This window comes from Somniosus microcephalus, chromosome 7 (genome assembly GCF_052327205.1).
Source record: "Somniosus microcephalus isolate GS21.2 chromosome 7, FLI_Smic_1.0, whole genome shotgun sequence".
Classification (NCBI taxonomy): domain Eukaryota; kingdom Metazoa; phylum Chordata; class Chondrichthyes; order Squaliformes; family Somniosidae; genus Somniosus; species Somniosus microcephalus.
The window spans coordinates 124,662,422-124,685,365 of NC_140993.1; the positions used below are offsets into that span (position 1 = coordinate 124,662,422).

Here is a 22,944-nt window from a genome sequence, read left to right on the forward strand (position 1 = left end):
CCTAGAACCGACGTTCAATAAGCCGCCGACGGGCGGCCCTTGCACTTTCTGCCTCCTTCCTGTGCTGGTCCTCCTCCTCCTCCTCCTCCTCTGGTGGTCCTCCAATGTCTGGTGGCAGTGGCTGAGTCCTGCGGATAGCCAGGTTGTGCAGTATGCAGCACACGACCATGAAATGGGAGACTCGCTCAGGCGAATACTGTAGGGCTCCTCCGGAACGATCCAGACAGCGGAACCGTTGCTTCAGGACGCCGATTGTTTGCTCAATGGTGTTCCTGGTTGCTTGATGGCTGTCATTGTATCCCTCTTCAGCAGGGTTGCTGGGCGCACGGAGCGGGGTCATCAGCCATGTGCACAAAGGATAGCCTTTGTCCCCGAGAAGCCATCCTCGTGGGTGAGGCTGGGCCTGGAACATGTCTGCCACAGAAGTCTGGCGCAGGATGAAGGCATCGTGGCTGCTGCCTGGAAAGCGGGCATTGACAGCTAGGATGAGCTGCCTGTGGTCACACACCAACTGCAGGTTGAGCGAATGGTAGCCCTTCCTGTTGCGGTAATCCTCGGCATTCTCCAGAGGTGCCCGCAAAGCCACATGCGTGCAGTCAATGGCGCCCTGCACCATGGGGAAGCCCGTTAATGCTGCAAAGCCCATTGCACGCTGTTGCTGCTTGACAAGGGCCATGGAGAAGGAGATGAACTGACGTCTCCTTCTGAAAAGGGCATTGGTCACCTGGCAGATGCAGCAATGCACGGCAAACTGGGAGATGTTGGAAATGTCCCCAGTAGTGGATTGGAAGGAGCCGGTGGCATAGAAGTTGAGAGACACCGTCACCTTCACTGCCACCGACAGAGACGTCCTGCTCCTCAGATGTGGCTGCAGATCTCCGCGAAGCAGGTGGCAGATCTCAGTGACCACTGCCCTTCGGAATCGCAGCCTCCGAACACACTGCTCATCAGACATGTTCAGATATGAGAACTGCTGGCGGTATACCCTGGGTGGGTAAGGCCTCCTTTGCCGACGCCTGTTGCCCCCTCTCCGTCTCGCCATGTCTGCCACTCTCTCACGGCGTCTGTGAGCCCTTTGAATGCAATGGAGAAGGCCAACGTTTGCACCCATTGCAGCCCCCATTATATGTTTCCAATCAATGATATGGCTCTGAAGTTAAAGACAAGTGGAAAGCTGTGGCCTGACGCCACAAGTACCTGTGCGAGTGTTGAGCCAAACCAGAAAGCTCTCTACCTTTGTCTCTCTGCAAAGATCCGTCTCTCACAAAGAAGGAGTGTTGCAAAATGGCTGCCTTTTCTACTGCAGGAGGAGTGCCCTTTAATTTGCGCCCCCCGCGCCCCGCAGCGACTGAGAACCGTTCCCCTCTACCAGTCGCTAGGGGCGCCAGGCGCACAATTTCCGGTTTGGGGCGAACAAAGGGCGTTGCACGATGAAATGACGTCAGGATCTGCGCGCGCAGCTGAGTGCGCGCAAAGGCTTTGCGCCGCCGCTAAATCTTTACTGAAGTTAGGGAGAGGCGCAGATCGCGCTGCGCCCGGCCGCTAGCCGCCTAGCGCCCCACATCTCCTCCTCCTAAGGCGCTAGCGGCTGGCGCAAACAACTGAATTTCTAGGCCTATGTCTCTATTTATGAAGCCCAGGATCCCGTCTGCTTTTTAACCGCTTTCTCAACCTGCCCTCCCATATTCAATGATCTGTGCACATATAATGCTAGGTCTCTCTGTTCATGCACCCTCTTTAGAATTGTACCCTTTTGCATCTCCTCATTCTTCCTACCAAAATGTATCACTTCGCACTTTTCTGCGTTAAATTTCATCTGCCATGTGTCCGTCTATTCCACCAGCCTGTCTATGTCCCCTTGAGGTATATCATGATCATCTTCACTGTTAACTATACTTCCAAGTTTTGTGTCATCTGCAAATTTTGAATTTGTGCCCTGTACACCCAAGTCTTAATCATTGATATAGATCAAGAAAAACTGTGGTCCTAGTATCAACCCCTGGAGATCACCACTGTATACCTTCCTTCAGTCCGAAAAACAACCGTTCACCATTACTCTCTGATTCCTGTCACTTCGCCAATTTCATTCCATGCTGCCACTGTCCCTTTTATTCCATGGGCTTCAACTTTGTTGGCAAGCCTATTATATGGCACTTTATCAAACACCTTTTGGAAGTCCATGTACACTACGTCAACCGCATTGCCCTCATCAACCCTTTTTGTTATCTCATCAAAAAACTCAATCAAGTTAGTTAAACACAATTTGCCTTTAACAAATCCATGCTGGCTTTCCTTAATTAATCCACACTTGTCCAAGTGACTGTTAATTTTGTCCCTGATTATCGTTTCTAAAAGCTTCCCCACTACCGAGGTTAAACTGATTGGCCTGTAGTTGCTGGGTTTATCCTTACACCCTTTTTTAAAGAAGGGTGTAACATTTGCAATTCTCCAGTCCTCTGGCACCACCCCTGTATCTAAGGAGGATTGGAAGATTATGGCCTGTACCCCTGCAATTTCCACCTTTACCTCCCTTAGCATCCTAGGATACATCCCATCTAGTCCTGGTGACTTATCTACTTTTAAGTACAGCCAGCCTTTCTAGTAGTTCCTCTTTATCAATTTTTATCTCATCCAGTATCTCCACTACCTCTTCTTTCACTATGACTTTGCTAGCATATTCTTCCTTAGTAAAGACAGATGCAAAGTATTCATTTAATACCTCAGCCATGCCCTCTGCCTCCATGCTTAGGTCTCCTTTTTGGTCCTGAATCAGCCCCACCTCTCCTCCTACAACATATTTACTATTTATATGCCTATAGAAGACTTTTGGATTCCCTTTTATGTTAGCTGCCAATCTATTCTCATACTCCCTCTTTGCCCCTCTTATTTCCTTTTTCACTTTCCCTCTGAACTTTCTATATTCTGCCTGGTTCTCACTTCTGACATCTGTCATACGCCCCCTTTTTCTGCTTCATCTTAGTCTCTATCTCTTTCAGCATCCAGGGAGCTCTGACTTTGGTTGCCCTACCTTTCCCCCTCGTGGGAATGCACCTCGACTGTACCCGAACCATTTCCTCTTTACAGTTTTGCCTGCCAATCTTTGATTCCAATTTACCCAATCCTACCCTTTATTGATATGACATATCTAACTCATCTCTTTACTGTCCCACAGGTCCATCAAGATCCCCCCCCCCCCTCACTGTCCAGGAGGAAGAGTAAGATGACTCCTCAGAAGAGCTCCCAGCCTCTGCGGGTGCACCATCACCAGACATAAGCACACCCAGCACCAACGCAGATACACACACCTCGGTGGGTGCCACGTGAGATAGTGTAGTGTTGTCATCTTGTGTCTCACAAGTCGCAAGTGAGCAAGAGAAGATGGTAGAGACAGGGACAGCAATGGAGACTCCTTGCTGGAGGGTGCAGGACACTCCCAGCTTTGCTCAGCTGCAATCAGACGCTGAGCCTCGGGGGCCATCCAGAAAGAGGGTGATCCTGGAGGTGCAGGAACAAGTGCAGGGGGCTCTGACATGTTTTGCGATTGCGATGTCTGCAAATGTGCAGAGAATGGAGGAGTCCATCTCCAACATGAGCACCACCATGTCGCAGATGATGGCGACTGTAGGCTCTTCCATGGAAAAGCTGGCCACCTGCATGGAGCAGCTAATGCACCACTCACAGGAGCACATGGTCTCCTTGGAGAATAGATGGCAGACACTCATAGACCTCCTGTCTAGGCGGGATGTCAATGTAGACGTGGGTCCTCATGGCCCCACTGCTGTGCAGCAAGGTGCTCTCCAGCTCCTTGCTAGCAGGGAAGTGTGGGTGGCCCATGAGAGGGATGATGGTGAGAGGGGACATGAGAGTGGGGGCTCCTCTCAAAGCGCTCACACTTCTCCCCCTTTGCCCCACCCCCTTCAGTCAGAGCCCCAGATGGCTCCTCAGATTGCGATGGCCGAGTCTGCCCCTGCACAGTCGCAGGAGGAGCAGACTTTGGCGGGGCCATCACAGGCTCCAAAACCCAGAGGACATCCGACAAAAGTGTCTAAGCAGTTGCAGCAGGGAAGTGAGCAGACTGCCTCTACCTCTGCTGAAGCCATAGGGGTAGCACCTCGTAGAAGCATGCGTAAGAGAAAGATGAAACACAAGTAGATGCACAAGGGTAGCCACTTGGGTGTTTTAATAAATGTTTGTGTAAAGTTTTCATTACTGTGATGTAAAACATAAAAATATTTATTATCACCACTTTCTGGCCATGGACAAATTTGTGTGCAACTTTGAAAGTGGTTTAGTGAGTTGGAGTGAATGATGAGACATAACAGTACCTCCTGCAATGGTGGTCAGTGTGAAAGGAACAGCTTGGTCATTGTAGGGATGCTTTATGGTGTTGCGTGGGGTGGTACGAACCTGGCACAGCATGCGGCAGCCATATAAGTGCAATGCCTGAAGTTAAGTAAATCTGGCCATGAAGAGGCAATCGCTGGCCTCCCGGGCAGCAATGTGCTCGGGTGCTGGTGGGATCTGGACCGCAGGTTGCTCCTGTTTCCTCCTCATCATCATCTTCCAGCTGATGCTCCTCTTGCTCCTCCTCCTCCTCTGAAGAGGCTGTGCGCTCAAAGTCTTGCTCCTCATGCAGCACTAATCCTCGCTGCTGCGCTATGTTGTTCAGGGCACAGCAGACCACGACGATTCTGGAGACCCTGGCTGGTGGGTACTGAAGGGCTCCTCCAGATCTGTCAAGGCATCTGAAGCACATTTTCAGCATGCCTATTGTCTGCTCTATGACACATCTGGTGGAAATGTGGCTTTCATTATATCTTTATATTTCATTATATATAGTGCTTTGCCTCCTCAAGGGTGTCATGAGCCACATCTTCAGTGGATAGCCCATGTCTCCAAGCAGCCAACCTGAAAGTCTGTTTGGAGGAGTGTAGAGCTGAGGGAGAGTGGGCAGCTGCCAGGGTATTTGGCACACACATGCATGATGATCTTCCTATGGTTGCAGGCGAGGTGCACATTGAGGGAGTGGAAGCCCTTGCGGTTGACAAAGACTCCTGGGTGATGCCCTGATGGCCACATGTGTGCAGTCGATGATGCCCTGCACTCGTGGGAAGCCAGCCAAAGTGGCAAAGGCCAGCACCCGCTCAATAACACTCACTTCATCAGTGGCAAAGTTGATATAATTGGCTGACTTGTCAAAGAGGGCGTCGGTGACCTGTCTGATGCATCTGTGGACTGCCGACTGCAAGATGCCGCAAATATCTGCTGCAGATCCCTGGAAGGAGCTTGAGGCGAAGAGGCTGCAGGCACTGGTGACTTTGACAGCCACTAGTAAGGCATGTCCACCCATTCCTCTGGGTTGCAGGTCTTGCTGCAGCAATCTACAAATGTCTGCAATGACCTGGTGCGATAGCCTAAGCCTCCTTTGGCACTGTTGCTCCATCATGTTGAGGAAGCTCATCCTCTACCTATATACCCTGTGCTGGGGGTATCGCCACTGACAGGGTGCAGCACTGCGCTGATGCCCTCTGTCCTGTGCAGCATCAGGTGGTTGAGGAGAAGTTTGGTGGTGTTGTTGGTGCTGCTGGTGTGCCTGCTGCTGCTGGTGTTGGGGCTCATCGTGGTCCGATTCTGAGGACCAAGGTGAGACAGTATAAATGGCACCCATGCTTATGTAATAGCTGACAGGTCAAGTAGAGATGACAGAAGCAAGCTGTTCTATCAATGAGGTGACAGTGGATCGAGACATTGCTGAAAAGACTTGCAACCTCTAGAAAGCTAAATTTGTGCTGACAATGCACTTAGCAACAGCATCTGCCTTAGGAAAGTGACCAGGTGTCAGGTGGAAGTTTTTATTGTACTTTCCATGCTGTGCACTAATGAGCTGGATCAATGGCCACTGAACTTCCGTCTCAGGTTGACAGACATGGTTCCCGAGCTGCATGATTCCCTTGGTCATTCAGGGAAATTTGAAAGGTAGAGTAAAAAAGAGGTTTAAGGGTCTGACAAGTATCTCATAATGATCCAAATTATCTCGGCCACCTCTGCCGCTCGGGTCACTGCCATGCTGGCAAATGCGCCCGAGGGAAAGGCGCGTGGGGGCGGGATGACAGCGGTTTCCCGACCCACTCCAAGGTATTTCAAGTTTCCCTCCCAACCCACCTCCAATCCCACCCACACGGACCCCAGAAAATTCCGACCTTCACCTCTCTCTCCTCCTTTAACACCCTCCTTAGAACCCACCTCATTGATCAAGCTTTTTGTCACCCCTCCTAGTATCTCCTTCTTTGGCTTTGCGTCAATTGTTTTCTGATTACACGTCTGTGAAGTGTCTTGGGACACTTTTCTACTTGAAACTACTATATAAATGCAAGCTATTGTTGTAGTATATTACCCTCATTAATACACCTCACTCTAATGACATAGGAGGGAAAACAAAGGAGGAGAAGACAGGTACAGCACACAAAAACAAAAAAATTAAGGACTGAAGTAAGAATTGTATTTGAGAACAATAAAAGAATGCTTTGAATTTCACTAAGGAAATGGTCAAAGTTATATTATAAAAAGAACAAGTAGGAAGTTCTCGCATAGAAAGTTAGAGATAATTTATTTAGAGAACTGTTGATATGGTGGAGTGCTAGATAGGAATGGGGTCCCGTGTATGTACCTGACATGATGGGGCGTTTCTTCTTAACCTAAACAGTGATTTTAATTGGATGGTTTATGCCTTTTGATCATGTTTAACATTAATATTTGTTCTTACCGCTACTTGCCCTGAGCTTGATGGTCATCATTTCATCACCTGAAAGTTTGCCTTTCTTCAGTGCTAGGGAAGCTCGGGGACAACCTGATAAACTGAAAACATAAATATGTGGTGAGAAAGATAATTTTCTGTCCATTTTAAAGAAACAAGTTCAGTTAAGTGCAGTTACTTAAGAAGCTGTACAAATATATATTGAAATGCTGAGTACTGAGGTGCAGATACATAAGTAGCTTTGAATCAAGCAGTAGTTTTAATTAAGGGACACATGCCTTTCATCTGTGGGTGTCAATGATCCCAACTACAAATCAATTTAGAGTCACTTAAAGCTACAAATCACCAGTGGCAAAAACAAAGGGCGATTGATTGACATGTTTGTATGATATTCTGCTCCTTGCTACTTTGACAGATGCATTAAACCATTTATTTTAAAATAATGAACAGAAGAATATCATAGAAACACATTAAAGATTCATCTGCTAATATCAGCGGCCATAATTTCTAGCCTTAATCCTAAAATGATGAAAAATAAAATAAGGATACTTTTGAACTATATATAACCAAATTAGATATTTTTTAAATTGGATTTGGTTGCCCTGTCCATGACCTGACTTTATACACAAATAGTACTTCACTTAAATTATCCTTCTGCTTATAACATTTTTTCTAGTTGTTATGGGGTATATTTTCCAACTAATAAGTGCTCAAATGTCACAAATATATTCCATCTTTCTGCATACAACTTGAACGACTCCATAAAGAATTGAGCACTCACATTAAATTCATCTGAAACGGGCTATATTTTCTGATTAACCCATTTAAGGTTAACGGATTTATGCATGGATTTAAAAAGTGCACAGAGGAATTTAGTACGAGCGTGCTAAGTGTTCACAGGAAAACTGCACCAGTCAGAAAATATACCCTGTCTCAAATCATAACAATTCCTTTTTGCCTCTTGTTATCTCTCTCATTATAACATCTTTTCATTTGCTCCATATTTGGACCCATCTCTTAAATATCATACAAATATAATGCATTTCTTAAACAGTTTTAATTTGGTCATGTGTGACAATATTACAAATGAAAAGCATCTTTTAAAAATTAATGCAAATGGACTAAATTCATTTGCATTAAAGTATGTAGTACAATGTAGAGCAAGTCCTCCAGTCTGAGTCCACTCATTACAAATATGGCTACAAAGTAGGTGCATTTTTTTTACAGGCATAACAAGAAGAAAGCATCCATACTGACCTTCGGTGGGTGACAAAACTACCATTAATGTGACCAGATCCATCACAGCCTGGTGTAGGGCAGGTTGTACCTTCAGCTTTACCAGGTTTCCATGGGAATTGGGAACCATTCAGAGAAGCCTCCTTTTGTCTCTTTGCAGCTAGAGGGCAACCTGATGCACTGCGATGCGATGAGTACTTGCCAGATATGTGACCCTGCCCATCACAACCTATCACTGGGCACCTTAGAAAGACAGAAACAATGCGCTGTAAACCACATTGTCTATGACTAGGTCAAACATGTTATCAGTTCACATGCAGAAAATAGTGTTATTAATTCTGTGTTATTTTTCTTCTTATGATATACAAGTGATTTAAATAACATTGTTTTAAATGTTAAGTTGCCATGACATATTTTGGACAGTACAGCAGAAACAAAATGGCCCAGTAATTCCGTTCCAAACGCGTGAGTACGGAAGGGGTACTCACGCGTCTGGCCGGAGGAAATGCCGGTTTTCAGCATGCACAGCGCATGCGGGGAAAACCGGCACTTCCTGTCCTCTGAACGAAGGGGTTCAGAGGCACAGCGCGTGCAACTGCACAGGCAGCGCGTGCGCAGTGAACTTCGTCGATTTCATTCATGGATTCAGTGAGGTTAAGTCCTTACAACTTACACATGAAAAAAGCATGTGTAAAGTTGCTCCAGAGGCTGCGGAGGAAGATATATTTTATCGTGGAGCTTCTGAAAGGCAATATTTTTGTTTGGGAAAGGGAGGAAGGTTATTTTAAGAAATGCTGAGGTAAGTTTTAAAGTTTAAATTTTTTTTTAAACGGGTTTTCAGTACTGTAGGTAGAAGGAGCAATTGTGGCTGTATGAATTGAATTTGCTGTGTTTATTAAATGTGAAAATGACTGTTCTAAAATGAGTAATGTAACATTTCCAACATTTTTAAGAAAGAAACTTTTCATCAGTAATATATTCTTTTAAGTAATTATGTATGTATATCCGTATATATTCCTTTACGTATATGTATGTATGTATATATTCCTTTACTTATGTGTATGAATGTATGTATTTAATTATGATTTTCCAATAAGTTACTTTCTCTGAAAGTCATAATTAAATACATACATTCACACACATACGCAAAGGAATATATACAGACATACATACATAATTACTTAAAAGAATATATTACTGATGAAAAGTTTCTTTCTTAAAAATGTTGGAGTCATTTTCACATTTAATAAACACAGCAAATTCAATTCACATAGCCACAATTGCTCCTTCTACCTACAGTACTGAAAACCGGTTTTAAAAAACAAAAATAAACTTTAAAACTTACCTCAGCATTTCTTAAAATAACTTTCCTCCCTTTCCCAAACAAAAATATTGCCTTTCAGAAGCTCCACGATAAAATATTGTACTCATGCTTTTTTCATGTGTAAGTTGTAAGGACTTAACCTCACTGAAAGCATGAATGAAACCGGCGAATTTTACTGTGCACGCGCTGCCTGTGCAGTCGCACGCGTTCTGCCTCTGAACCCCTTCGTTCAGAGGACAGGAAATGCCGGTTTTCCCCGCATGCGCTGTGCATGCTGAAAACTGGCATTTCTTCCGGCCAGACGCGTGAGTACCCCGACCGTACTCACGCGTTTGGAACGGAATTACTGGGCCAACATTTTACATGTCAATAAAATGAAAAATTTAACAATTGCACGATTTGCCCCCTCGCATCTGCGACTGAGGGTCCAAGGAGGTGCATTGCACAAGAGGTCATCGTCGTACGTATCCTCACACTGTTCCCTTTCGGGAACTGTATGAAGTGGTGGAAGGATTTCTGGCCACGTTAACGCTCCTTCCGTGACCATAACCATCTTCATACCAGCCATTAGGGTGGTTAGTTCTATGGCGTGAGGGTTTTACGGGCTCCCACAACCCATGTGAGGGGGGGGGGGCCACCCACACCTGCGGACGCAAGTATCCCGCTGGATGTCCACCCAGAATTTATAGTTGGAGCTCCGACTCCACTTGCCGGGACTGTCTGGAGCGGGGTTCGAAACCCTACTCCTTCTGGCCCAGCGGCGGGGATGCTTACCGCTACGCAAAAGGCCCACTCTGCGCAAAAGGTGACACCCATACGTTTCCTGCGTCTTTTCCCTCCCCGTGACTGGAGCCCTATGCTGCCACTTGAAAGACCAAGCTATCATCTGTCCTTTTTGCGGCGCCTTGGACTTCTCATTACCAATGATGAGCAGGCGCTGCGCCTCCACCTCATTGAGGAGATTGCTGAGGTCATCATCAGTTCAATTGTGAGTTCTTTTAATGCCGTGAATTGTGCTCATTCCAGCCATTTCACGTTGTTAATTGGAGTGGGCCTTTGGCGTAGCGGTAGCATCCCCGCCGCTGGGCCAGACGGGGTAGGGTTTCGAACCCCGCTCCAGACAGTCCCGGCAAGTGGAGTCGGAGCTCCGGCTCTAAATTCTGGGTTGACATCCAGTGGGATATTTGCGTCCGTGGGTGTGGGTGGCCCCCCCTCCTCATATAGCTTGTGGGAGCCCGTAAAACCCTCCTGCCATAGGACTAACCACCCTAATGGCTGGTACAAAGATGGTTACGGTCACGGAAGGAGCGTTAATCACGGCCATAAATCCTTCCACCACTTCATACAGTTCCCCAAAGGGAACAGTGTGAAGACACGTATGACGACGATGTTGCTAAATAAATAAATGGAATGAAAAAAATTCTTTCAGGGCTTTTAAAAGTCTTTAAATTGCTTTAATTCTGTTTAAAACTACTTCAGATTCTTCAAAATAATGTAAACGTTTTTAAAGTTTATAAAAGTTACCAAAAGCTTCATAAAAATACCAAAAACCTATTTGAAATGCTGCTCTGCATGTAAAAATGCTTTGCAGCTTGTGAGAAACATTGGGGGCGTGTCCTATTAAAATGAGACCTCAAGGGGCGTGTCTCACTTGCACAGCGCGCTCCAGGCTTCGCGCTGGCTGCACTCCTGGGCGGCGTGACGTCAGACGCTGCCCGGGATTCTTCTCTTTCAAAAAGGAATTCCAGGCGTCCCTGGAGGTGAACGGCAGGCACGTCAGGTAAGTGCAGATCGGGGGCTTGCATGCGCGGCAAGCCCCCGATCCGAATTTCTGCCCCAATAACTCATAATTGATTTTAGGACTGATCTATTCAAATGTCGGGAACACATGGCACACAACTGGTCATTTCATTCATTGCCAAATCTGTCTCGAGCATGTCCAGAATTACCATGCCATGCTCTTTGCAGCCAATACCTCCTGCTACTCCAGGATCATCCAGGAGGGCAAGTACAAGCCTAGACTCCTCTTCTCCACAATGTACCACCTCCTCAAATCCCAATCCCCCTCATCCTCCACCTTTACCTTAAATACCAAGTGTGAAGAGCCTACAGAATTCTTTGGGGGTGAAATTGGACTTGGCTGCGCCTGTTTTCCGGGTCGAAAGCGAGTGCAAAGAGGTTCAATTTATGAGGCCAACCTCCGGCACCTGAATAGTATTGGAAACATGTCCTATGCCATATTGGTTCTGGAGCTGTAGAGGCGTCCCTGGCGGCTGCCTAAAACAGCTGTTCGGCCCCTTGGATATACAAATAAGGGCCTAACGCCTGTTTTAGGACCAAAACTTGAAATTGATATGCCCTGAACACAGCAGGCATCGCACCATAACCAATTTCCACCCCATAATCTTCAGTCCACCTCTTCCTCATCCATATGCTGCAGTCAATGACATCATCTACAGACACAGCATCAACCTCCATGTCAATGGTGATGACATACAACTCTACCACTCCACCACCTCTCTTGAACCCATTACTACCTCCATGCAATCTGACCAGCTGCCTGACATAACATCATAAATGAGTCACAGCCTCTTTCAATTGAACAGCGGGGAGATTGTTGCTATCCATTTTGGCCACCACTATAAACTCTGCTTCTTTTCTACTGACTCCATCCTCCTTCCCAGTCAAATGTTCAACTGAACCAGGCCAGGCAAAGTCTTGATGTGTTTTGGACCTAGAGCTGAGCTTAGAAGTCCACATTCAGATTCAGATTCAGATTCAGATTAGATTTATTTGCCGTATGTAACAAGTACAATGGAATGCTTGTTCCCCGTAGGGACGCGTCACCTATACATACAGCGCCGCGTTCAGAGTCAATACAATGGCTTCCCGTGGCAGTGGGAGCACCTGTCCAGCACCAAGACCGCTTACTTTCCCCTCCACAGCATTGCCTGTATTTATCTCAATCTCCCACCACTGAGACTCTTATTCATGTTTTCATCACTTCTAGACTTGCCTATCACCCCATTCTTGCTAGCATACATTGGCTCTCTGTCCTGCATAGACAATACATTTAAAATCCTCTGCCTCGTCTTCAAAGTCCTCTATGGCCTTGCCTCACACTAGCTATGCAACTTCATTCAGTTTTATATCCACTCCATCACCTTTTGGTATTATGCTAATGGATTTTTGAGCATCCTGCCCTCCCTTCACCCATCACTGGTAGCAGAACTTTCAGCTACATGGGCCCTACATTTTGGAACTCCCTCACTAAACCCTTTCACCTCCATTTCTCTCTTTACATAGAAATACACAGAATTACATAGAATATATGGCACAGAAACAGGCCATTTGGCCCAACCAGTCCGTGCCGGTATTTTTGCTCCACTCGAGCCTCCTCCCATCCTTACTCATCTAACTCAATTAACATATTCCTCTAGTCCCTTCTCCCTCATATGCTCATCTAGCCTCCCCTTAAATGCATCTATACTATTCACCTCAACTATTCCCTGTGGTAGTGAGTTCCACATTCTCACCACTTTCTGGGTGAAGTAGTGTCTTCTGAATTTCCTATTTGATTTCTTGGTGACTATCTTATATTGATGGCCTCCAGTTTTACTCTGCCCCACAAGTGGAAACACTCTCTCTGTGTTTACTCTATCAAAACCTTTCATAATTTTAAAGACCACTGTCACCCCTCAGTCTTTCCTTTTCAAGAGAAAACAGTCCCAACCTATTTATCTTTTCCTTATAGGTATAAACTTGCCTTTCTGGTATCATCCTTATAAATCATTTTTGCACCCTCTCCAGTGCCTCTATATCCTTTTTATAATACGCCGACCAGAATTGTGCACAGTCCAAGTGTAGTCCAACCAAGGTTCAATACAGATTTAGCATAACTTCTCTACTTTTCAGTTCTATCCCTCTAGAAATAAACCCTAGTGCTTGATTTGTATTTTTTATGGCCTGACGTTGCTACTTTAGTGATTTGTGTATTTGCACTCCCAGATCTAGATTCTTATTTTCCAAGTAATATGTGACCTCCTTATTTTTCTTACCAAAATGTAATACATCACACTTATTTCTGTTAAAATTAATTTGCTAATTATTTGCCCATTCTACAAGTTTATTATTGTCGTCTTATAATTCTTGTAACATTCGCACCACACAAGTGCCAGGCAATGACTATCTCCAACAAGAGAGCGTCTAACCACTGCCCCTTGACATTCAATGGCATTAACATCACCAAATCCCCCACCATCAACATCCTGGGTGTTACCATTGACCAGAAACTTAACTGGATCAGCCACATAAATACTGTGGCAACAAGAGCAGGTCAGAGGCTAGGTATTCTGCAGCAAGTGTCTCACCTCCTGACTCCCCAAAGCCTTTCCACCATCTACAAGGCACAAGTCAGGAGTGTGATGGAATATTCTCCACTTGCCTGGATGAGTGCAGCTCCAACAACACTCAAGAAGCTCGACACTAACCAGGACAAAGCAGCCCACTTGATTGGCACCCCATCCACCACCTTAAACATTCACTTCCTCCACCACTGGCACACCGTGGCTGCAGTGTGTACCATCGACAAGATGCACTGCAACAACTCGCCAAGGCTTCAACAGGATCTGCCAAACCCACGACCTCTACCACCTAGAAGGACAAGGGCAGCAGGCACATGGGAGCACCATCACCTGCAAGTTCCCCTCCAAGTTACACACCATCCTGACTTGGAAATATATCACTGTTCCTTCATCGTTACTGGGTCAAAATCCTGGAACTCCCTCCCTAACAGCACTGTGGGAGTACCTTCACCACACGGACTGCAGCGGTTCAAGAAGGTGGCTCACCACCACCTTCTCAAGGGCAACTATGGATAGGCAATAAATGCTGGCCTTGCCAGTGATGCCCACATCCCAGGAATGAATAAAAAAACATTGTTGCAGTCCTCCTCAGCATTGACTATCCCACCCCACCCCTGTAATTTGGTGTCATCTGCAAATTTAGAAATTGTGTTTTTGATTCCAAAGTCTAAATTGTTAATAGAAATTGTGAGCATCAGTTGTCCCAACACTGATCCTTGTGGGACCCCACTTTCTACCTTCTGCCACTCTGAATAGCTATCTTTACCCTTACCCTCTGCTTTTTCCCTTGCAGCCGGCTAGCTATCCATTCTGCTACTTGTCCCCTGATTCTGCATGCTCCGACATTCTATTATGTGGCACCTTATCGAAGGCCTTTTGGAAATCTAGATAAATTACATCTACTGCATTACCCTTGTCTAATCTCTGTTAAATCTTCAAAGAATTCAATGAAGTTGCTCAAGCAAAACTACTCTTTTGAAATCCATGCTGCCCATTCATTATTATATTTTTAAAAATTACTTTTACAAATCTACTTAAAACCCATCATTTTGATCAAGCTTTCAGTCACCCCTCCCAACCTCTCCCTTCATGGCTTGGCATCTGCTCACCCATCTACTTCTGTTGTGAAGTGTCTGGGGATTTTATTTTACATTAAAGGAACCATATAAATGAAAGTTGTTGTTATTATTTAATATTAAGTGACATAACAAATCCTATTCTGGGAAAATGATTTCAACAGATTTTTCACACAACTGATTATTTCATCATAGTGCATTTTTTTGGTAAATGATAAGCATTATAGGTAGCAGGCGTTAATTTAAGTTTAATTTTAAAAGTATAGAAAGAGAGACTTGTTATTATATAGTATGTATTATTTTATATACAATGAAGTACTTTTGACGTGCAGTCACTATTGTAATGTAGGAAACATAACACTAATTTGCACATAAGGTACCACAAACAGCAAAACAATAATGACCAAATAATCTTTTTTTCATGATTTTTTTTGTGTGGCAGCTGTGGCTCAGTTGGTGGCACCCTTGCCTCTTAGTCAGAAGATTGTGGGTTCAAGTCTGCACTCCAGGGACTTGAGCACAAAAATCTAGGCTGGCGCTCCAGTGCAGTACTGAGGGAATGCTGCACTGTTGGAGGTGCTGTCTTTTGGATGAGATGCTAAACCGAAGCCCTGTCTGCTCTCTCAGGTGGACGTAAAAGATCCTGTGGCACTATTTTGAAGAAGAGCAGGGGAGTTCTCCCTGGTGTCCTGACCAATATTTATCCCTCAACCAGCATCACTAAAACAGATTATCTAGTCATTATCACATTGCTGTTTGTGGGAACTTGCTGTGCGCATATTGGCTGCTGCATTTCCTACATTACAACAGTGACTACACTTCAAAAAATACTTCATTGGCTGTAAAGTGCTTTGGGATGTCTGGTGGTTGTGAAAGGCGCTATATAAATGCAAGTCTTTTTTTCTTCTTTATGATGTTGGTTGAGGGATAAATATTGGCCTGGACACTGAAGGAAAACTCCCTGCTCTTCTTCAAATAGTACCATGGGATCTTTTACATCCACCTGAGAGGGTAGATGGGGCCTTGGTCTAATATCTCATCCGAAAGATGCCACCTTTGACAGTAAAGCACTCCCTCAGTGTTAGCCTAGATTTTGTGCTCAAGTTTCTGGACTTGAACCTAAAATCTTCTAGACTCAGAGGCGAGAGCATTACCACTGAGCCATGGTTGACACATGTGAGCCTAAGCTCGAAGGGGCTTAGGGTGCTTTGATGTTAGTTCAAATTTTAAGTCACTGTGGACCAAAAACACCCATAAAGATTTCTCATAGTTTACCCGCAGCATATGCTCACACATCACCTGTAGATTAGTTCCCAGAAATAAATCTCTTAATTTACTGGCCCACTAATAAACAAAGATATCTTTGTCAGAGTCATTACCAAGTGGCAGAATTTCTAAATAATGGGCTGTTACTCTCCATCCTACCTGACTAACTCTGAGTCTTCTTTGTCATCCTTACTGGGTGTCAGTTTAAATCCACCTTTTTTTGCACGTGGGCATCCAGAAAGGCTGGAAGATAAAATTGATCGTACACTCACATATGGAATATCTGTTGTTTATCAACACTGCCCTTATGTTTTTCAGTATGTTACCATACTTACCTTCTGTGTGAAGCATAGTTTCCAGTCACATGACCAGAGCCATCACAACCAGGTGTTGGACACCTAACATAATAAGAGAAAAATACAAAAGGTCATCGACCTTAAACGTTAACTCTGTTTCTCTCTCTACAGATGCTGCCTGACCTGCTGAGTATTTCCAGCATCTTCTGTTTATACTTCAGATTTCCAGCATCCGCAGAATTTTGCTTTTGTAAGAGAAAAATAGGTTGAACAAAACTGTATTGTGTACTAAAGCTGACATGATTTTGACTACTTATTGGACTATCATTCAACAATAAACCCCTTTCTAACATATTACTAAGAACATAGCAAATCATTGTAAGGGTTGATCAATGCACATAACTTACAAATCATGTGGACTTTACACCCTCCATTTGACAAAAAGGCGCTAAAATAGAAGCTCAAGAAATTAGCGCGAAGTGCTGCATATCTTGGTTTCAGCCTGCCTTGAAGAAACCTGAGTCTTTGTTATATTTTATGGAGCTTCCGCCTCGATGCTGAACTCGTCAGAGAATCTGTTCCTCTTTCTCCACTTGGCAATCTTCCAGGATTGTCCTGGAGTCTCATGGAATTGAAGATTAATCTCCTGGACAGCTCTGCGAGCAACCCGGGAGAAAAATGTATGTTTTAAAAAAATTCTTAGAACATTTTTGTTTATTAATTTTAACAATATTGGAGATGAGAAAAAGGGCTGTTTGACTGGGCGGGGTGGTTGGAGGTGGGAGGTCATATGATGAAACATCCAGGAAAACGTTCAACCAAAGTTGGCATCCCCATCAAACACAGAGAAAATATTTGTGCCTTAAAATCCTATTTTCTCAGCTATTCAATATAGAATGTGCTACTTTAGTGCACAAGAGAGGAAGCTACTAATATCTATGCACATAATTTGAAATATGCTTCTGTTGGTGTTAATTGTTAAAAAGAATGATATCAATTTATATCTTGATGTAATGTAGGGCTTTTGTTCCCCTGGAAACAAGAATCCCTTTTAAAACAAAGCTTAGTTTGTGAGGTGGCCCACAACAGAGAGCATTTGGGTACTATCAATCAGTGCCATCGAGTGGGATTAATGTAGGTTTGATCTTTGCTTGATCCATTCACATTGAGTATATCCCATGCCTGATCTATCAGCAGCAGAGTCATCAATGCAGACAGCATCTGTGGCGAGCAGGGGGTTCTGACAAAAGGTCATCAACCTGAGGCTTTAACCCTACCGTTCACTTTCCACAGATGCTGTCTGACCTGCTTTGTGTTTCCAACATTTTCTGGTTTTATTTTTGTTCTTTGAGCTAACTGCTATGAGATATTATAGAATGACCTCAAGCTCCATCCTGTTTGCCCGCCTTTACTGTGGTGAGGCAGCTAACCTCCACTCTATACTGCACCTCCCCAAATAGCATGACCAAGATGAGGAATGTCAGATGTGAGAAATTGTATACAGCCTTATATTGTGCCAATTCACAATGCAGCACATTTCTATACTGCTGTTCTGCACAACAGAAATCCATTCGTTGAAGAGCAAATTATTTATTTTACTGTTTTCCTGAAGGGAGTGACTCATATTGGAATACAGTACCCTCTAGTGCAATTCTAAGTTTGAGAGCCTCCATCGTGAGTATCTGTAGGCAATTTGACAATAGAGATTATTGAATCTGATCCCATCTTCCCTGCATATACAATATACAGCAAGCTTCACTAGAGAGTAACCAGGAGTGCAAACGCTGGCTGATTTCCTCCCTCTATAGATCATGGACACTGAAGCCAATAGTAGCATCTCTTGGTGCCCCAGCTGAGACTAACTGACTCAGCAAGTACCAACAGAGCCACTGGAGAAGCCCAGAGCAGAGCATTTCTTAAGAATGTATTTTTAATCATTCTTGGTGACTGAATATAATCTTTAGCATGCCAACAAAAAAAAAAGACACTATCTCCCTCTGGTCAGCATGCCTCTTGTCAGTCACTCAAGCCTGACATTGACAACGGCCATGGAAAGATACAGGAAAATTATATAAAAGAGAGTTTAAAGCATACTTCAGTTCCTGGGAGCTGGCTGCCATAAGACTCTTAAGGCTCTTGTCAGCCAAAGGACAACCAGACACACTGCAAAAAGAAAGCAAATATTTATTTTCCATTACCTTTCTGATAATATATTAATATTTTCTAAGCAAGAAAAAAATGTAATATGACCGAGAAACCTTATAACACATTTACCTGCCAACAGAGAATCTTGCTTTTAGATTCAAACTATCCAATCAGATAACTGGATATTTGGTTCTGATTATTTCAATGGATATGTAATTAAAAAAAAATCCAATCAGAATAACGTATTTTGACATACTCGTTGACAGATTAAGTTGTTGCAGGTTATAGTTGACTTCATTACTGGCATTTCAGAATGATTCAAAACATTTAATTAGTTATGAGCTGCTGAGTGAGTGGCTTAATGTACATCCTCCTGTCACCACTAACTACCTTTCAGAAATGTATTATGAGATGATACAGCATTATTTAACTTTCCTGCATAATTTATACTTTTGGCTTTAAATTTTAATAGAAGCTTATATTGAACTATTAAGATAAAGACAAGGGATATGTTCTGAAATTTCTGATTGGAAGCATGTAATTTTGCATTACACGGTAATGTAAATTTGCAATTTGAAGTGCGTTAGAAGCTAAATTGCCTCTAACTTTTCACCAGAACAATCAATCTCATGTAAAGGACACAGTTACCATGAAGACTAGCCAAATATATTTTTAAAAGAATCAGGTAATGAATATTTAGAAGAATGCATCTCTTAGTTTCCTCTACTTGATAAATTATTGCAGTCTGGGAAATGACAGAATAACATAGATGTAAGACTTGTGTCTCAATACCATGCCCACTCTTTGCTGTTGATATTGGAGGTACCAGTGTTTCAGCTGAGCACTAAGATTTTTTATTAAACCTGAACACACTTTTTTAACTCTGTCTGTAAAACTGCACAAAGGTCTGTATAAAATCACATGCTAGCACAAACTTGGGCCCAACACAACACAACAAAAACACATTTTTACTATGCAAATGAATATTAACTTGGGCTGGTCTTTTATACATTATGTGTGTTTTAATAATGATGTTCATAAATATCACAGTTTTTTTTATTGCTTATAGAAACAGATTAAGGAGGTTTCCATCTATTGGGAAAAACCCATATTTGTGACTTTTCCTTCAATGGATAAACTCCAAGAGAAAACTCAATTTAAATCGCTTAAGATTCAGATGTAGTTCCTTTAAAACCACAAACATGCTATATTATTGCAGTGTGTCCAGTTAGATAAGCACAACAGTCACATGAGACATTTTGAAAACAAATATGCAGCTTACTGGAGAGCAGTTTTTAATTTAGCCACAAACTGCAGGCCAATTTTCTGTTTTTAAAAGATACAGTTGCTGGCAAAACACATAATGCAGAAATTATGCATATTCTGCACAAATTATTTTTATAATTTGTGATCCAGGCTGCAGTTATCTACACTAGTGTCTGAGCGCATTGGCTGTAGAGCGCAAGATGTTATTAGCAAGACTGGAGTTAAATCGCTGTTTGTAACTTGCACCTTGTCCATCAGCACCATACCTTGTACCCCTGTGCTTACATGCATATGCAGAGCTGTACCCCTGGCCAGTAAATGTTGAATATTTTCAGCACACAGATGGGAGTGTCCACTTTCTTAAAACATAAAAAAACTCTACAGCAAATTTACAAAAGATCCAGGAGGTACAACTGACCCCATGAACACTTGCGAGATGACCTTCCCAAAGGGATGTCACATCACTGCTTACAGTCGCATCAGGACCTGACTGCAATTATACTGTTATATTTGTATCACTGTAAATGGAAACTGCTTTGTAATGAGGCAAAAGTGACTGTACAATTGCACCCTGAGTGTACAAAATTCATCCTGTTTTGAAAGCCTAACTCTCCCACATAGGAGGGTATAGTGCAGCTCAAAAAATAAGCACCTCTGGCACACGCACAATGAAAGTGTAGGGAGAAAATCAACACATAACAATGTAACTGAACATTGCAGCAAAACTTGCTAAAGTGTCATTGGTTTATACACTATTAATTCACTGCTTCTCATGGGTGGTGGGAGTGAGGAAAACTGCTTTCACATACCTGCGGTGTGATGCGTAATTTCCAGTCACATGGCCACTACCATCACATCCTGGGGTTGGGCAACTATAAAAGAGCATAAGCACAAAAGATGGTCAGATCAACAGCTCTAGCAACAATAAGAGCAGATCTAGGCATTTAAGTAGATCATTGTTTAAATCAAGAATACCCGTGCTTATGTGTTCAGGGGATGTGGTTAAGGCTCAGTTTCGCTACAAAGAGTCACCTCTTGAATTGTAATTTGACATTTATTATTATTGTGCCTAAAGGGTAACTTCAAATTCTGAACAACTAATATTTTGTTAAGATTCTTCAGGAAAACCTTTGTAACCAGTTATTACACAGAACATTTGCCACCTGTTAATGGTTATCTTAGACGATAGAAAAGGGAAAAATTGTAAATCAGGAGGGTTCCTATGTAAACAAGCAGCACGAGATTCTGGCAACGGTTTCTAGTGATAGCTTCACAATAATTAATGGTGCTGTTATTAAGTAGAAGGCGATCATTTTGAAAGAAAGAAGAAATAAATAAAGAAAGAAACAAAGAAAGACTTGCATTTATATAGCACCTTTCATGACCTCAGGACATTGCAAAACACTTTACAGCCAATGAAGTACTTTTGAAATGTACTCATTGTTGTAGGGAAATGCTGCAGCCAATTTTCACACAGCGAGAGCCCACAAACAGCAACGAAATAATGACCAGATAATCTGTTCATCTGGTGATGATTGGTGGAGGGATAAATATTAGCCAGGACATTGGGAGAACTCCCCTGCTCTTCTTCAAGTAGTGGCATGGGATCTTTTGGCCAGAATCTTCACCTTGGTGTTGGGTTTTGTGCGTGCGGGGCGTGTAGCGGGTCGGGAACGCGATGTTCTGAGCAGCGCGTTGTTCAGAACGACTTTAACTTATTGGCCCCAATTGAAAGGCTCATCGCATTTCCCAGCCCAATTAAATGGAGCGGGTCTGATGATGTCATCGATGACCCGTTTCCAGCGCCATCTGCACACATCTCATTTGAAGGTTGATGGAGTGTGGAAGGTCATTTGCAGAGCTCTGGCTACTATTACCAAGGTGAAAAAAGTATCATTCATGGATGCACAAGGCACAGGGTGGCACCAAGCGATGCATTCCTCCATATTCTGGTGCAGGCAGTGAGAACACGCAGGGAGGTTCTGTTCCCTGTTGTTGGCATAAAAGACCACCCAAAGAAACCAAAACAGCATGGTCGGAAATCGCAGAAGAGGTCAGCAGCAGGGATGTTGTCAGGAGGATGTGGATCCACTGCTGCAAGAGATTCAATGATCTCGTGAGGTCAGGAAAGGTGAGTGCAATGCCACACTCGCCTTCATCCTGATGTGCCTGTCACCACATCCCCATCACTCTGCCTTCCCAAGCCTACTCCTGCATGTCACTCCTCACACCAGCCTACCTTGCACATTCACCCATCCCTCTCTGTCTATATACATGCTCACATTCCCATCTGACTAACCACCCCTGACACTCACCCTCATCATAATGCAATCATAGCAAGTAACACCAAAGAAGCAGGCCATTTGGCATTGGTACCCACTCCCTCATAGTCACCATGTACAGATGTAACCCATTCATCCCTCACACTCATTCCATTACTCTCACTCAAAGTTGTCTTCTTCCCCTCCTTGCAGGAGAAGAGCGCCCAGAACAATAGGGAGAAACAGAGAACTGGAGGTGGCCCTCCAGTATTCACACAATTGACTCCAGCAGAGGAGGCGGCCTTGGTGATTTCTCGAGTTGCAGAGCTGCTGGCAGTGGGAGATGGAGAGAGGGGGACATCCCAGCAACCTGGTGACAGAATTACATCTAATACAGCCACATGCCATACAGCAGTCACTCATATGGTGACTGATGTCAGCAGCCAGTGAATTTTGCAGTAAAGGTTACCCATTCTTAATATAAGACTTCTAAATCATCTCTTTACTTTCCCACAGATCCATCAAGTGCCCCCACCCCCCACTGTCCAGCCGGAGGAGGAAGACGACTCCTCAAAGGAAGCTCCAGTCTCTGAGGATGCAGCGTCAGCAGACCCAAGCGCACCCAGCACCAGCGCAGCGCACCTCAGTGGGTCCTGTGAGAGAGAGAGTAGTGTTGTCACCTGGTGTCTCATAACTCACAAGTGAGCAAGAGCAGATGGTGTTGACAGGGACAGCAGTGGAGACTCCTCATCGGAGGGCACTGGACGCTCCAAGCTCTGCTGAGCTGCATGCAGACACTGAGCCTCGGGGGCCATCGAGAAAGAGGGTGATCTTGGAGGGGCAGCAACAATATCGTGAGGCTCTGGCAGCTTTTACAGCTGTGATGTCTGCAAATGTGCAGAGAATGGAGGAGTCCATCTCCAACATGAGCACCACCATGTCGCAGGCGATGGCGA

General features: G+C 44.1%; 1 protein-coding gene across 7 annotated transcripts in view; it reads right to left on the reverse strand.

Moving 5' to 3' along the window:
* st18 (ST18 C2H2C-type zinc finger transcription factor) overlaps positions 1–22,944 on the reverse strand; it is a 586,894-nt gene that overhangs the window by 13,158 nt on the left and 550,792 nt on the right. For 6 of the 7 annotated variants that reach the window (XM_085992910.1, XM_085992912.1, XM_085992907.1 and 3 more), the window contains 6 exons: positions 20,537–20,599; positions 18,411–18,479; positions 16,356–16,418; positions 16,180–16,263; positions 8,012–8,233; positions 6,764–6,855 (listed from right to left, as the gene is read on the reverse strand). In XM_085992910.1, the coding sequence (XP_085849036.1) occupies positions 6,764–6,855; positions 8,012–8,233; positions 16,180–16,263; positions 16,356–16,418; positions 18,411–18,479; positions 20,537–20,599 (593 nt within the window). The remainder of the gene's footprint in view (positions 1–6,763; positions 6,856–8,011; positions 8,234–16,179; positions 16,264–16,355; positions 16,419–18,410; positions 18,480–20,536; positions 20,600–22,944) is intronic. The other variant, XM_085992909.1, reaches the window with a different exon arrangement.